This window comes from Procambarus clarkii, chromosome 26 (genome assembly GCF_040958095.1).
Source record: "Procambarus clarkii isolate CNS0578487 chromosome 26, FALCON_Pclarkii_2.0, whole genome shotgun sequence".
In the NCBI taxonomy this organism is placed as follows: Eukaryota; Metazoa; Arthropoda; class Malacostraca; order Decapoda; family Cambaridae; genus Procambarus; species Procambarus clarkii.
The window spans coordinates 23,270,353-23,287,737 of NC_091175.1; the positions used below are offsets into that span (position 1 = coordinate 23,270,353).

General features: G+C 44.1%; 2 protein-coding genes across 2 annotated transcripts in view; one reads left to right on the forward strand and one right to left on the reverse strand.

Annotated features, from left to right (window-relative positions):
* The first annotated feature begins 13,268 nt into the window (after window positions 1–13,268).
* LOC138368841 (uncharacterized) lies at window positions 13,269–14,338 on the forward strand. The gene is made up of 2 exons (XM_069331549.1): window positions 13,269–13,838; window positions 14,135–14,338. The coding sequence occupies exons 1-2, from the start codon at window positions 13,269–13,271 to the stop codon at window positions 14,336–14,338; spliced, it is 774 nt and encodes a 257-aa protein (XP_069187650.1).
* Window positions 14,339–14,825: 487 nt separating this feature from the next.
* LOC138368842 (F-box DNA helicase 1-like) overlaps window positions 14,826–17,385 on the reverse strand; it is a 102,728-nt gene continuing 100,168 nt past the window's right edge. Inside the window, exons 4-5 of the mRNA XM_069331550.1 lie at window positions 15,358–15,505; window positions 14,826–14,838 (exon numbers count right to left, since the gene is read on the reverse strand). Of these exons, the coding sequence (XP_069187651.1) occupies window positions 14,826–14,838; window positions 15,358–15,505 (161 nt within the window). The remainder of the gene's footprint in view (window positions 14,839–15,357; window positions 15,506–17,385) is intronic.

Below are 17,385 nucleotides of genomic sequence, written 5' to 3' on the forward strand. Positions count from 1 at the left end.
TTTTAATACTGGTCTCCTCCTTCGTTTCTTCTCGATTTTGTTTCAGCTGTCGTACCTCCTCCCGTAGGAACCCATCTCTGCTCTCAGAGCTCCAACTAGGTTCATCAGTTCCTTCACCACACCTTCCATTATTGCAATGATAATATTTCTAAAATCGGAGTTCTTGCTAACACACCCTCTCACTGTGACTGTCGACATGAGTTTACGATGCTCTGCTCTTACTTTTACGACATTAGTTACGAAAGTCTGCTCTCACACTTACGATAATAGTTATTCATATAATAAATTCAAAGGAAATTGTTATAGTGTCCTAACACTAAAAACATGATCAACAGGAAAATCAATTATAATAAACTTTCACATAACAAAACTAGTGTTTGCTGACCAACAGTTAAATCAGGTTATTGGTTGAGAGCAATAATGTATTAAAATGACCATATTGGTTGAGAGTAATAATGTATTACAATGACTATATCACATCTTGCTGTTCATTACAATTGTTGGTCTTACCCTCTTAATGGGTCTTCATGCCTTGGGTCGATGAAATCGACTATCTCTTCGGGATCAAATCCTTCCTCCAGTTTATTAATTGATGAAAATCTGAAAACCAAAAGAACAAAATATGTTGGAACGACAATTTCTTTCACACCAAACATTAAGATTTTTGCTGTTTAATTTCTTACAAGCAAAAGGGTTTTACATTACATAGAAATACATAAAGAAAAGATATTTAGGAATCTTATGAAAATATTTTCTTGCAAACACTGGACCGGAAGTTTTACAAAAATATCGATGAGGACTGTGGGGCAGGAGAATAGTTTCATTATGAACCTGGATATCTGTAGGAGGGTCATTCAATACAACTGGCAACAACTGTAGTTTTGGGAAGTTAAAATTAACAATTACAATTCGGCAGCCAAACAGGAAGACGATCAGACACTCGACATCTTTGCTGAGTGTGTGTGGTTAAGAACATGTACCACCAACACCAGAGCTGAAGTGTGATGCTGTAGAGTGAGTGTAACTACAGAGCAAATATTTATTGTCATGGCAGCTCAACTTACAGTCTGCCCACAATGGTCGCAACCCAACTTACCGTCTGCCAACAATCGTCGGACTTAAACTTACCGTCTGCCAACAATGGTCGCAACCCAACTTACCGTCTGCCAACAATCGTCGGACTTAAACTTACCGTCTGCCTACAATGGTCGGAGCCCAACTTACCGTCTGCCAACAATGGTCGCAACCTGTTACGGCCCTCTCGGGACGCAACGGGGTCCTTACTCTGATGTTGTTAGAGGAAGTTATATCCGACCCCAAGCCAGCAGTGGCTTTCAAGGGATGCGATCCGTGACGCAAGTAACTTAAAGGGAGTAGGGAAAGAAAGCTAAGAACTTAATATAATATAATGTCCGTCACCAATAAATAATATATAAAACGGTTACACAAAGGGGGGGGGTATTAACACTAGACAAGGGGATTAATCCACAAATTAGTCTTCTTCTGAAGACTCTGGAGCCAGAAGCTAGGTGCTGAGTCCGCGGTGCTTTCTTCGTGGCCTCACGACGTGTCCTCTGAGAATGCCGAGCCTACCCTGGCCACAGGTCAGCCAAAACACAGGTCCACTGAGGGCACCGTCGTGGAGGCCGTCAACCACACGTCCAGCTGGTCTGCTGGCAGGTACTGAGCCACCAAGGCTGGTACGGCCACTCCACGAACGATATAAGGGGTACGCCCTAGACAGGAGTCTCGTGTGATATCACAAATCACCCTCCTGTCCTCAATACCCCAGTGGATGATCGTCTCCAACAGTCGGTCCCGGGTAAATCCTTTCACTGCCACTCCACTGGCAGGCTAACACACTACAGTGTTCTTCCGGGGGGACGACGTCACAACAGCTGCAGCAAGGTTCAAGGTATGGAGACTGGCTGCCTCGGGTAGACTGACTCCACTTCCATCACAGTGGTCCCAGGTCGGCTCTGTAAGCAGACACGTCATCAATAACCGGGACACTAATACACCTCACTTACGGACTCGGGCACAAACACCTGACGTATCCAGTCCATAGATGGCGCTGTCGTCGGAGCACCACCTCACCAGAGGTCAGGAGCGGCGGTGTTGAGCGCTGAACCAGACTGGAAACTGGTCCTCGAGGCCAGTACACGCTGTCCTCACCCGGTGTCGTCGTTCGTTTGGCGGGGGTTTCGGGAGCTGACCCACAGATGGCGTAGTCGTTACTACTCCGTGCTCGGATGCTGGATCCGGGTTCGTAACACAACCCAACTTACCGTCTGCCAACAATCGTCGGACTTAAACTTACCGTCTGCCTACAATGGTCGGGGCCCAACTTACCGTCTGCCAACAATGGTCGGAACCCAACTTACCGTCTGCCAACAATGGTCGGAGCCCAACTTACCGTCTGCCAACAATGGTCGGAGCTCAACTTACCGTCTGCCAGTGATGGTCGGAGCCCAACTTACCGTCTGCCCACAATAGTGGCAGCACGCCTTACCGTCTGCCAATAATGGTCGGAGCTCAACTTACCGTCTGCCAACAATGGTGACAGCACTACTTACCGTCTGCCAACAATGGTGGCAGCACGACTTACCGTCTGCCAACAATGGTGGCAGCACTACTTACCGTCTGCCAACAATGGTGGCAGCACGACTTACCGTCTGCCAACAATGGTGGCAGCACGACTTACCGTCTGCCAACAATGGTAGCAGCACGACTTACCGTCTGCCAACAATGGTGGCAGCACGACTTACCGTCTGCCAACAATGGTGGCAGCACGACTTACCGTCTGCCAACAATGGTGGCAGCACGACTTACCGTCTGCCAACGATGTTCGGAACTCAACTTACCGTCTGCCAACAATGGTCCGACCCCAACTTACCATCTGTCAACAATACTTATCTAATCTTGAGTTGATTTCGGGGCTTAACGTGCCCGCGGCCCGGTCCTCGACCAGTCCTCCTTTTGTTACACTCCCCCCACCCCCCAGGAAGCAGCCCGTAGCAGCTGTCTAACTCTCAAGAACCTATTTGCTGCTAGGTAACAAGGGCATCAGGGTGAAAGAAACATTCTGCCCATTTGTCTCCGCCTCCACCGGGAATCGAAACCGGAACCTCAGAACTACGAATCCGAAGAGCTGTCCACTCAGTTGTCAGGAGCCCTACAATGGTTGGAGCCCAGCTTACCGTCTGCCAACCATGGTCGAAGCCCAACTTACCGTCTGCCAACAATGGTTAGAGCCAAATTTACCATTTGCCAAAAATGGTCGGAGTCCAACTTACCATCTACCAACAAGGGTCCGACCTCCCCAACTTACCATCTGTAATCAATGGTTGGAGCCCAGCTTACCGTCTCCCCACAATGGTTGGGGATCAACTTACTATCTGCCAACAATGGTCGAAGCCCAACTTATCGACTGCCGACAATGGTGGTAGCACAACTTAGTGTCAACAATAGTGGCAGAACAACTTACAGTGTCAACAATAATGGCAGCCCAACCTACAATCTGCCAACAATGGTCGAAGCCCAATTTACCGTCTGCCAACAATGGTGGCAAAACAACTTACAGTGTCAACAATGGTGGCAGAACAACTTACAGTGTCAACAATGGTGGCAGCCCAACCTACAGTCTGCCAATAATGGAGGCAGCACAACTTACCGTCTGCCAATGTGGGCAAAAGCCATGGACCGAACAGTCTTTACTGTAACATTGATGGGGAATGTTTGTGAACATTGTTCCTGGAGTGACTCTGAGGGGACGAGCAGGAGAAACTTGGTGTGTGGTCGCTCCTGGCAGAACCGGCGCAAGGTTGTAGTCTTGCCCGTTCCTGCAAAGGCGTTAATCTTCACGACCTGGAAATAATTATATCATTCACAAGCTGGACAACCAATTATATTATCATTCACAACCTAGATAGCTATTATAACATCATTCACAACCTTGACAACTATTATAAAATCTTTCACAACCTGGATAACTATTAAAACCTCGTTCATAACCTTGAAAGTTATGACAAGACAAGAATTATAACCATCATTCTCAGCCTGGATAACAATTATAGTATCGGTCACAACAAAGAAAATATTTATAACATCATCCACAAATAAGATAGCAATTATAACATAGTTCAGTCTGTAAAATAAGATTTACATCAGCCACAACAGGACAAAAATTACAAAATAATTCACAACAATGATAATAATTATATAATCATTCACATGCAGGCGATGAGTCACAATAACGTGGCTAAAGTATGATGACCAGACCACACACTTGAATGTGAAGGGACGACGACGTTTCGGTCCGTCCTGGACCATTCTCAAGTCAGTTGTGATGAGGAAGATTGATTGATTGCTCTCTGACTCTCGAACTTATGCTCCTCTGACTTCTAACCCTTTGGATCGCCTCAAAACTTCCTTTAACCGCAAACTAAGACACCTCTCTAGTTTTTGTCCTCCTGACTTTGATCTCATTAAACGTTTCCGTGTCATCTGCCCTTCTCTTCCTAATTTCTATGGTCTTCCTAAGACTCATAAACCTGGTGTTCCTCTTCGTCCTATCATTTCTTCACGGGGCTCTGTCAGCTATCCTCTTGCCTCCTGGCTCGCTAAAACCCTGACGCCTTACCTTGGCACTTTTTCCCCTGCCCACCTTCGTCATTCTCAGGACTTCATAGAAAGACTGCGCCTGCAACCCTCTTGTAAGATGCTTAGTCTTGATGTCGACTCTCTGTTTACTAATGTTCTGCTCGATGACGTTCTCTCTTTCCTTCGACAGAAAGCGTCTGAGGGCCTTCTTCCTCTCCCGCTTCCCACTGACGTTTTCCTCGACCTCATTAGACTCTGTGTTGACTCTAACTCTTTCTCTTTCAACGGTAAATATTACACTCAAACTTTCGGTGTCGCTATGGGTTCCCCTCTCTCCCCTGTTCTTGCTAATTTCTACATGGAATACTTCGAAACTGTTCTTCTTCCTTCTATTGATACTCGTCCCTCTCTCTGGCTTCGCTAGGTTGATGACATTTTTGCTTCATGGCCTCATGACCTTAGTCTTTTCCAGCCTTTCCTCTCCTCTCTTAACAATCTGGCTCCTTCTATTCATTTCAAAGTTGAGTGGGAATCTAATTCTCTCCTTCCTTTTCTTGACGTTCACGTTCACAGCTGTGTCCGGGTTCTCTTTCTCTGTCTACCGCAAACCCATGCACAGTGGCATGTACATTCACTTCTTTTCCTACCATCCTCCTTCTGTTAAGAAAAGTGTCCTCGTCTCTCTCTTCCTCCGCGCTCTACGCATCAGCGACCCTCAGTTTCTTGATTCTGAAATTGTCTTTATCTACAAATCATTCTCTCGCCTTGGTTACCCTTTGCATTTCATCTACTGTGCCTACTCTCAAGCTAAACGAAATTTCTTTCATCCTAAACCTACTTCCACCACTAGTAGCACTGTACTATGCCTTCCCTTCATATCTGAACTCAAAACTTTTACCAATACCTTTCGTCCTCTTGACATTAAACTCGCCTTTCGACAAACTAACACACTTCGTAGCAATCTAGTTCACACTGCTCCTCCTGCTTCTAATGCTGCTGGTGTCTACTCTATTTCCTGTTCGTCTTGTCCTCTCCAATACTTTGGCGAAACTGGCGTACACTGAATGACAGACTTAAAGAACACAAGAGAAGTGTTAAGTCTGCAGACACAAACAATGCTCTCTTCTGCCATGTGAGGGATTCTAATCATCCCATTGATTGGTCTTCCTTCAAAATAATCTTTCCTGCCTCTACTCTACACAGACGCCGTCTTGTTGAATCGGCTTTAATACACAATGTACCCAATATGAACTTGAGTCCTGGCTTTGTTGCTGTGGACTCTTCCCTTTCACAGTATATAAGAACATAAGAACATAAGAACAAAGGCAACTGCAGAAGGCCTATTGGCCCATACGAGGCAGCTCCTATTTATAACCCCCCAATCCCACTCATATACATGTCCATCCCATGCTTGAAACAATCGAGGGACCCCACCTCCACAATGTTACGCGGCAATTGGTTCCACAAATCAACAACCCTGTTACTGAACCAGTATTTACCCAAGTCTTTCCTAAATCTAAACTTATCCAATTTATACCCATTGTTTCGTGTCCTGTCTTGTGTTGATACTTTTAATACCATATTAATATCCCCTTTGTTATGTCCATTCACCCACTTGTAAACCTCTATTATGTCACCCCTAACTCTTCGCCTTTCCAGTGAATGCAACTTAAGCTTTGTTAATCTTTCTTCATATGAAAGATTTCTAATTTGGGGAATTAACTTAGTCATCCTACGCTGGACACGTTCAAGTGAATTTATATCCATTCTATAATATGGCGACCAAAACTGAACTGCATAATCTAAATGGGGCCTAACTAGAGCAAGATATAGCTTGAGAACCACACCAGGTGTCTTGTTACTAACGCTGCGATTAATAAATCCAAGTGTCCGATTTGCCTTATTACGAACATTTATGCATTGATCCTTTTGTTTTGAATTCTTACTAATCATAACTCCCAGATCCCTTTCGCAATTCGACTTCGCAATCTCAACACCATCTAGCTCGTATCTTGTAACCCTATCATCATTACCTAACCTCAGAACTTTACATTTATCAGAATTAAACTGCATCTGCCAATCCTTCAACCATTTCAAAACCCTATCTAGATCAACTTGAAGTGATAGTGAGTCCTCCTCCGAATTAATTTCCTTAGCGATTTTCGTATCATCGGCAAATTTGCAAATGTTGCTACTCAAACCTGAATCTAAATCATTTATATATATTATAAACAACAGAGGGCCCAGGACAGAGCCCTGAGGCACCCCACTTACAACATTTTCCCACTCTGACTTGACTCCATTTATACTAGCTCTGTTTCAAATACTCTAATCTTTCTAACATACGTGACCTTACATAAGCTTACCCTTTCCATTTACCTTTCTTTCTCTTTTCTCTTTTTTTCTGTTCATTGTCTTCTCCTACGTCCCCTCACTTTTCTCTTCTCATAATTTTCTCCTTCTCTTTCGGTGGTTATAATAGGAACTGCCTCGTATGGGCCAATAGGCCCTCTGCAGTTCCTACTACTAGCCCCTCTACTACACCTTACGTTGCTCCTCATCTCTCGTGCCTATTTATTGCATGTCTCTACTTCCTCATTTGGGTTTGGAGAGTGAGTTGAGGTAGGGGGAAGATTTAGGACTAAGGAAGTTTAGATTGTGAACAGATTAGGACAGACAATTCGGTCAGAATGTTGAGTTACTTATTTGATTTTTTTTTAATTTAACACGTAGAAACGTTACTTACATGACTGGCAGTAAATAGACATATATTCTGAAATAACTTACATGACTGGCTTCTATTTTGTGGTTGATTATTCTTAGTTGTTCATGAGTAAGATGAAGAGTCTCGCTTTGGATGACTTTCTTTGTTGTCTGATGACCCACAGACACCTGCTGGTGTAGTTGACGCACAGACACCTGCTGGAGTTGACCCACAGACACCTGCTGGAGCTGTTGAACCACAGACACCTGCTGATGCAGTTGACCCACAGACACCTGCTGGAGCTGTTGACCCACAGACAACTGCTGGAGTTGTTGATCCACAGACACCTGCTGGAGTTGTTGACCCACAGACACCTGCTGGAGCTGTTGACCCACAGACACCTGCTGGAGCTGTTGACCCACAGACACCTGCTGATGCAGTTGACCCACAGACACCTGCTGGAGCTGTTGACCCACAGACAACTGCTGGAGTTGTTGATCCACAGACAACTGCTGGAGTTGTTGATCCACAGACAACTGCTGGAGTTGTTGATCCACAGACAACTGCTGGAGTTGTTGATCCACAGACACCTGCTGGAGATCGTTGGGATGATATGTTCCTGCAGTTCTCCATTTGTTCTCATACAGTTTCAGTGTATAATACACCAGATAGTGGTACCTGTAAGGTTATCATAGAGGTAGATTGGATAATACACTATATGGTGGTACCTGTAATATTATCATATACGTAGATTGTAATCACCTAGTTGTGTTTGCAGGGGTTGAGCTCTGATCTTTCGGCCCGCCTCTCAACTGTCAATTAATCAAGTGTTGCTAACTACTCACTACTTTTTTTTCTGGGGGTGTCACACACTCCATGAAGCAGCCGTAGCAACTGTCTAACTCCCAGATACCTATTTACTGCTATTTAACAGGCGCATCAGGGTGAAGGAAACTCTGCCCCATTTGTTTTTCCGGCTGTGCCGGGGGAATGAACCCCGGTCCCTAGGACCACAAGTCTAGAGCGCTGTCCACTCAGCCACCACCCAATGAATGTTGTCATTCTGGATGGGTGTTGTGTATAATACAATATCTGGTGTATTGTATAATATATCAGATGGTATTACATGTAATATTATCATAATTAAATAATTATTTTTGCCGGGGCACAGGCAGCCAATTTATACATACAGTACATGTTAGGCATATAATGAACCGCGAAGTTATACAACTGTATACAGTCTGACTATCCTGTGTCTCCATATGATTCAACTGAATAAAGACTGACTACTGGGACTCGTCACTTGATACGACTGTATAGATTGACCACTGTAACTCTCCATTTGATATATCTGTATAGGGTGACAACTATGACTCTCCCCATGATACAACTGTATACAGACTGATCTGGGTGACTATTCACTTGATACAACTGTCTCCATTCTGACGTTTGTTGTACCCTGCTTGTTTTAGCTATTTTCAGATAGATCCGGCTGACACAACATTTGTTACAACTGCCATTAATCTCCTCTGTGAGACTACTCAGAGTGACCCCTGCCACAATCCACGTGGCCCAATTGTACCCTGTGGTACAATATTTGTTATAACTGCTTGTAGTTATAAGAATGTGGCTTCTTACTTCTTACAACTCTTCCTGGACTGAAGTGTCACTCCACATGTTATAATTGTCCTCAGCTATTCCCTTGTGACACTGCACTTGTTACAGTTATACTCAGACTAACTGCTACGACACTTTGCTCGTCTGCCAAACTGATGCCTATTTATTATAAGTGTTAAGTGTTCTGAGACTGAAATGTGGCTATCAGCTTGTTATAACTGTCTACGGGCTGACCCCTGTGGCACTACATTAGTACATGTGTCCTCTAGCTGACCTGCGACACTTGTTACAACTGTCTCCTGACTGATCTGCTGCATATAAATTATTGCACTTCTCTCCACACCGGCCTATGTTGCACTGCACATGTTTAAACCTTTCTAAGGAGTTACCAAGGTTACACTTCACATGATACAGCTGTTGTCTTATTATGAATGTCCCAAGAAATTTTCTTTTGACACACCGCTTGTTACATCTGTACCCAGAATAAAAGTGACTTATTAGTTGTACCGAGACTGACCACTCTGCCCTTACACTTGTTACAACTTTTCTCAGACATACCCGTCATTACTGCCACTTGGTCCATGTGTCCCTACACCGACCCCAGTTGGGACTCACATGGCAGTACTGACCTCAGTAGAATAACTTGCTCCAGGTGTCCCAAGAAAGACCCCTGAGATGCTCTTCATGTTACAGCTCTCTACTGTTACATCTGTTCCAGACTGACCGCTGTCACACTCAACCTGATAAACAGTCTTCAGAGTAGCTCCTGTGCCTGACAAACTTGACTGAGTTGTATTACAAGATTCTAAAATAAGACTGGAAAAAATAAGCCTTGTAGATTGAATTTTCCTAGATTGCCAAAAATCATTTTTTATTTTTTCTCGTTAGGTGACAAGTCGGTATCTACACCATAATGGTAAGACAACTACAGGAATCTGAAAAAGAATAATAATTGGGAAATGTGATAGGATATAATTCCAACATTAACATCAGAAGCACACATAAACAGAATAAAATCAACAGCTTACGTTCCATATCAGGAATCAGGAATCTTTCAAGACAATCTTTAGTCTTTGTTAGACCAATACTGTAATAAACACTATCAACCTGGAATCAGCACCTTATGAAACAAAACAAACAAAATTAAAATTGTATGAAGGTTTGCAAGAAAATTTGTGCCAGAGATTAGAGGGTTAAGCAATGAGGATAGGTTAATGGAAATGGACCTCACAACGCTAGAGGAGAAACAGTGGATATGATCATAGCATATAATAGAGCATACTTGGAGCATTCTCAGAAGGAAAGCAGACAAGGGGGGACAAGGAAAGCCTTTTCAACTGAGAGAAAGTATGATTAGAGGACACACGTAGAAGCTGGAAATTTAAAAAAATATTTTGCATTTGCACACTTCATATATCAAATATATACAGACTTTGCAAAGGCAATCGATAAATGTGACAATGGAGTGATAGTCCATAAAATTAAATCAATAGGAATAACGGGTAAAGTTGGGTACTGGATTTTCAACTTTCTGTCAAATAGAATGCAGAGAGTGACGGTTATTCAAATAATATCAATCGCAAGTATAGTGAAAGCTCTTTACCCTAGGGCACAGTCCTTGCACCGCTGCTCTTTCTCATGCTTATCTCTGATATAGACAAAAATACTAGTCACAGATTCGTGTCATTCTTTGCAGAATATATAAAAATCAGCATGAAAATGTCCTCCGTAGAAGATACTAAAAAACTTCAGGCAGATATTAATAAAGTCTTCGATTAGCCAACTAAAAATAACATGATGTTTAGTGGTGACAAGTTCCAGGTACTTAGGTATGGTGGAAACGAGGAACTGAAACGAAACACAGGGTACAAGACACAATTAGACCTACTCATTGAAGGAAAGCAATATGTAAAAGATCTGAGAATTTTGATGTCTGACGACCTGAAATTTAGTGAACATTACCGAGCAAATATAGCGGCGGCCAAGAAAATGATAGGATGGATTATGAGAACGTTCAAATCCAGAGACACCTCAGAAATGCTAATACTATTTAAATCACTGGTGCTGTCCCGTCTTGAGTATTCCTCGGTACTCACATGCTCTTTCAGAGCGGGAGAGATTTCTGAATTAAAGGGACTAAAGAGAACATATACCGGACCCATAGAAACGATAAAGCATCTAAATTTATGGGACCGTCTCAAAGCTCTCAAAATGTACTCTTTGGAAATGAGACGAGAAAGGTATCAGATAATATATACATGGAAGATACTTGAAGGTCAGGTCCCAAATTTGCATGGCAGAATAACAACATACTGGAGCGAAAGACACGGAAAGAAATGCAGGATAGAACCAATGAAGAGTAGAGGTGCCAGGGGGCACAATCAGAGAATACTGTCTGAACATCAGAGGTCCCCAGCTGTTCAACACCCTCCCAGCAAGCATTAGAAATATTGCTGGAACAAAAATGGATGTATTCAACATGGCACTTAGATAAGTTCTTGCAAGAAATGCCTGACCAACCAGGCTGTAGTGGATATGTGGGCCTGTTGGACCTCTCCAAGCAACAGCCTATTGGACCAAATTATCACAAGTCGAGCCTGAGTTCAGGCCGGGCTCGGGGAGTAGAAGATCTCCCAGAACCCTCTCCAAGTATGCTCTAGGTATGCAAATGTGTCGATTAAATATAAGTATATTCATACTCGTATCTTGTGGGGGGGGGGGGTAACAAGTAGAACGCGTTATAAGAAGTTGCCGAAGCCACCTATATTAACAATTTTATGGCTAGTTTCGAAATAGAATTCAAGCGTCATAATAAATAAATTATAACGCAACCGGTAAAACAAGGACATTAGGCGAGGCGCTAAGAACTAGAGCTCAGTTCCACCGTAGTCACTGACTGGGAAGTAGTGATAGGTAAGCCCTTCAATTGCTGCAACTTTCCTCAGATTATCCTTCGAGACACTAGTTGTTACCTGCCCGTTCTCCTGAGTTGCTCAACGGACAAAATATGGAATCCGTTGAGAAAATCCACAAAGAAAACATGGATGTTTGTGAGAAGCAACTTTTCATAGTACTCCATATTTTGTGGGTTAGAGATCATAGCATACACAATGCTGTGTATTATTTGAGAGGACAGACTGTTGTTACAGGTGTTCCTGCTACACTTCACTTGGTACATCGCACTTACCCAGACATACCCATAACCAGTTGGAACGTAGGTTAATATGACACTACACATGGTACGTCAGGTCACTGTGACACTACACACATGGTACATCAGGTCACTGTGACATTACACATAGTACGTCAAGTCATTGTGACACCACGCATGGTTCGTAGCGTCACTATGAAACTACACTTGGTTGGTCAGGACACTGTGACAATACATATGATACGTCAGGTCACTATGACACTACAGTTGGTACATCAGGTCATTGTGACAATACACATGGTACATCAGGTCACTATGACATTACACTTGGTTGGTCAAGACACTGACTCTAAACTTGGTACATCAGGTCACTGTGACACTAATGTTGTTACGACAGGTCACTGTTACACTGTAAATGGTACATCAGGTCACTATGACACTGCACATGGTTCGTCAGGTCACCGTGACACTACTTATAGTACGTCAGGTCAATGTGACCCAACGCATGGTATGTCACATCACTGTGACACTACACATGGTATGTCACATCACTGTGACAATACAGTGTCACGCCAGGTCAACAAGGCACTTAGATAAGTTCTTTTTAATGTGTGACAATACACATGGTACGTCTGGTCATTGTGACACTACACATGGTACATCAGGTCTCTGTGATATTACACATGGTACGTCAGGAAACTGTGACGCTACACTTGGTACGTCAGGAAACTGTGACGCTACACTTGGTACGTCAGGTCCCTATAACACAACACATGATACATCAGGTCACTCTGACACTACAATTCCTACATCATGTCACTGAAACACGACACATGGTACGTCAGTTCACTGTGACACTACATATGGTACTTCAGGTCACTGTGACACTATTAATGGTACGTCATGTCACTGTAATACTACACATGGTACATTAGATCACTATGACCCTACACATGGTACATCAGGTCACTATGACCCTACAAATGGTACATAAGGTCACTGTGACACTACATTTGGTTCATCAGATCACTGTGACCCTACACATGGTACATCAGGTCACTGTGACCCTACACATGGTACATAAGGTCACTGTAACACTACATTTGGTTCATCATGTCACTGTGACACTACACTTGGTACATCAGTTCACTGTGAAACTACAGTTGGTACATCAGATCATTGTGATACTACACAATGGTTCGTCTGGTCACTGTGACACTACACATGGTTCGTCTGGTCACTGTGACACTACACATGGTTCGTCTGGTCACTGTGACACTACAGTTGTTACGTCATGTCACTGTGACACTACAGTTGTTACGTCATGTCACTGTGACACTACAGTTGTTACGTAAAGTCACTGTGACACTACACTTGGTTCATCAGGTCATTGTGACACTACACATGGTACATCAGGTCATTGTGACACTACACTTGGTACATCAGGTCATTGTGACACTACACATGGTACATCAGTTCACTGTGACACTACACATGGTACATCAGGTCATTGTGACACTACACATGATTCGTCAGGTCACTGTGACACTACACTTGGTACATCAGTTCACTGTGACAATACAGTTGGTACGTCACGTCATTGTGACACTACACATGGTACATCGGGTCACTGTGAATCTGTACATGGTACAGATTCACTGTGGCACTACACATGTGCTAAAGGACACTGTGACACTAAACTTGGTACATCAGGTCACTGTGACACTACACATGGTACGTCAGGTCACTGTGACACTACACATGGTAAGTCACTGTGACACTACACTTGGTTCATCAGGTCACTGTGACACTACACATGGTACATCAGGTCATTGTGACACTACACTTGGTTCGTTAACCCACACGTCTGTCAACATCTTGCTATTATGCCCTGGTAGCTGCCATGAACAGTTGTGCACTTTTATTTCAAGTTCACAAAATTGATACGATACCATATGTGCCTGCTGGGTGGGGTACCCAGCGGTGCCCGTGTCGTTCCGGTGGTTAAATGGAGCTGGTGCTTTAGTCTACTTGGTATTTGAATTGCCCCCTTGTTTGAGTTAAACCGGTGCCCTGATCAACCCAGTGCCCAGATCAACCCAGTGCCCAGGTCAACCAAGTCCCCAGATCAACCCAGTGACCACATCAACCCAGTGGCCAGATCAACCCAGTCCCCAGATCAACGCAGTGCCCAGATCAACCCAGTGACCACATCAACCCAGTGGCCAGATCATCCTAATGCACACATCAACCCAGTGCCCTGATCAACCCAGTGCCCAGATCAACCTAGTGCTCAGATCAACCCAGTGCCCAGGTCAACCAAGTCCCCAGATCAACCCAGTGACCACATCAACCCAGTGGCCAGATCAACCCAGTCCCCAGATCAACGCAGTGCCCAGATCAACCCAGTGACCACATCAACCCAGTGGCCAGATCATCCTAATGCACACATCAACCCAGTGCCCTTATAAACCCAGTGTCCAGATCAACCCAGCCCTTGGACCTACCCATTGCCCAGATGAACCCAGTGCCAAAATTAATCTGGTTCCCGGATTGACCAAGTGCTTGATACGACTAGCATCATTCCACTACCAAACTTAGAAATAACGATAAAAACTTGAAAGGCTTCCCACCTAAAGTCAACAAAACCTAGAAACATGGCTGGGACTAGAAAATATTCTGTTGCCTCAGCAACATGTCTACCTTCAAACTATTGCAAGTAGAATACATATTTTGTCTATTTCCCTGACATCAGTACATAAATCTTTATGATACAGAAAGGGAAAAATAATTATCCCGAATTCTCCTTTAACCTTCTCCATGCGGTGCCAAGCTCACCACCAACGTTATGGGGGTCACCAACAACTTAACATGGGTCGCCCTGGGTGCCGGCATTCTTTTAATGGAATCAATAGATATCTTATCCCGTCCATGATGGTCACCTAACCCTCAGCTATCACTCCACAAGTTAGGTTAGGCTGGGACTCCGACATTGGAGAGACATTTTGCTCTTATTGATTGATTCCAAGGAAATCTAGAGGGGTGAAATTCTCGGAACTCAATTTGTTCCCTTCTACCAAGTTCATCGGGATGGCCATGGGATCCGATACTCATTAAGGAAGCAAAGGAGCAAACCACATTAATTCCATTTAATGCTTCTTTTATGTTATCTAGGTGTGATTATGATTCGTCACGTTTGTGATGATATATATATAACTTTTATTGTGAAACTTATCACCGCAAGAAAGACCCCGAACATAATTATAATAAAGAGTTAACTAACCTTGTTGGAAGACAGAAGTATTGTGTGCAGTAAAATAGAAAGGAGGCCAAGCAGTAGAAGGCCTCGGTGACAGCAGCAGCCGTGAGGGGAGAGGCTGGATGAAGCAGCAGGTGGACCACCCCCTCCACGTCCCACACGTCCTCCGACACTGCAAATATCAAGTCATTACTAATACACGTCTCTCCAATTATTATTCTCGGTATGTGAATTAAGGAATATAGACCGTCGTCGATAATCAATAAAATTGTCTCCTGCAACATACGTATAGTTGTTTTTTACAGTAAGAGCGAGTGAACAGCCTGGCTGTGGGAGGCCCAAGAATATCTAAAAACACATGTCAAATGAATAATCGTCCCATACCAGGCAGTTCCTATTTATACTTAACCAAATTCAGTTCTATATATCCAATCATTATTTAAAAGGATCCCACGTATAATGTGTTAACCAAAAATTTGTTCCATAAATCACCAGCATAGAAAACAAACTTGTATATACTCAGGACTCTTGTGAACCTTAACTTATCCCGTCTCTTCTGTATTGTATTTTGTGTTGATATATTTAGCGTTATACTTTATTGAGTATACCCAGACACTTGGACTGGTGAGTAGGACAATGACTTTGCTTCCAACAGGTCGCGTCCGGTCCTTAGTGGTCAATGAGGATGGCACCGTTCTTTCCCTCAGTTATATCCCAGCTCCTTGTCCTCATAGCCCTTCTAACATCTGTTTAGTCGTACTGGCTTAACGCTCTCTCCTGTTAATTACCTTATCTTACACCAGTGAGTGTGTTCCCTACACCTTGCATCAGTGTATGTTACCATGCACCTTGCGTCAGTGTGTATGTTCCCTACACCTTGCATCAGTGTATGTTACCATGCACCTTGCGTCAGTGTGTATGTTCCATGCACCTTGCATCAGTGTCAGATCCCTGTACCTTGCGTCAGTGCCAGATCCCTGTACCTTGCATCAGTGTCAGATCCCTGTACCTTGCGTCAGTGTGTGTCCCTTCCACCTATGCATCAGTGTTTGATTCCTGCACCTTACGTCAGTGTGTATGTTCCCTGTTCATGACGTCAATGTGTGGGTTCCCTGCACCTTTGATAAATGTGTGGGTTCCCTGCACCTTTGATAAATGTGTGGGTTCCCTGCACCGTGAATCGATATGTGGGTTCCCTGCACCGTGAATCGATACGTGGGTTCCCTGCACCGTGAATCGATATGTGGGTTCCCTGCACCTTGAATCGATATGTGGGTTCCCTGCACCTTTGGTAAATGTGTGGGTTCCCCTGCACCTTATGACAAAGTGATGGTTCCCTGTACCTTATGACAATGCGTGGGTTCCCTGCATCTTATGACAAGGTATGGGTTCTCTGCGCTTTATAACATTGTGATGGTTCCCTGCACCTTCTGACAATGTGATGGTTCCCTGCACCTTATGGCAATGTATGGGTTCCCTGCACCTTATGACAATGTATGGGTTCCCTGCACCTTATGACAATGTGTGGGTTCCCTGCCGCTTAGCACAATGTGTGGGTTCCCTGCCGCTTAGCACAATGTGTGGGTTCCCTGCCGCTTAGCACAATGTGTGGGTTCCCTGTCGCTTAGCACAATGTGTGGGATCCCTACACATTATGACAATGTGTGGGTTCCCTGCACCTTATGACAAAGTGAGGGTTCCCTGTACATTTTGACAATGTATGGGTTATCTTGAGATGATTTTGGGACTTTTTAGTGTCCCCGCGGCCCAGTCCTCGACCAGGCCTCCATCCCCAGGAAGCAGCCCGTGACAGCTGACTAACACCCAGGTAAATATTTTACTGCTAGGTAACAGGGGCATAGGGTGAAAGAAACTTTGCCCATTGTTTCTCGCCGGTGCCTGGGTTCGAACCCAGGACCACAGGATCACAAGTCCAGCGTGCTGTCCACTCGGCCGACCGGCTCCTGCACATTATGACAATGTGTGGGTACCCTGCTGCTTATGACAATGTACGGGTTCTCTGCACCTTATGATAATGTGTGGGTTCCCTGC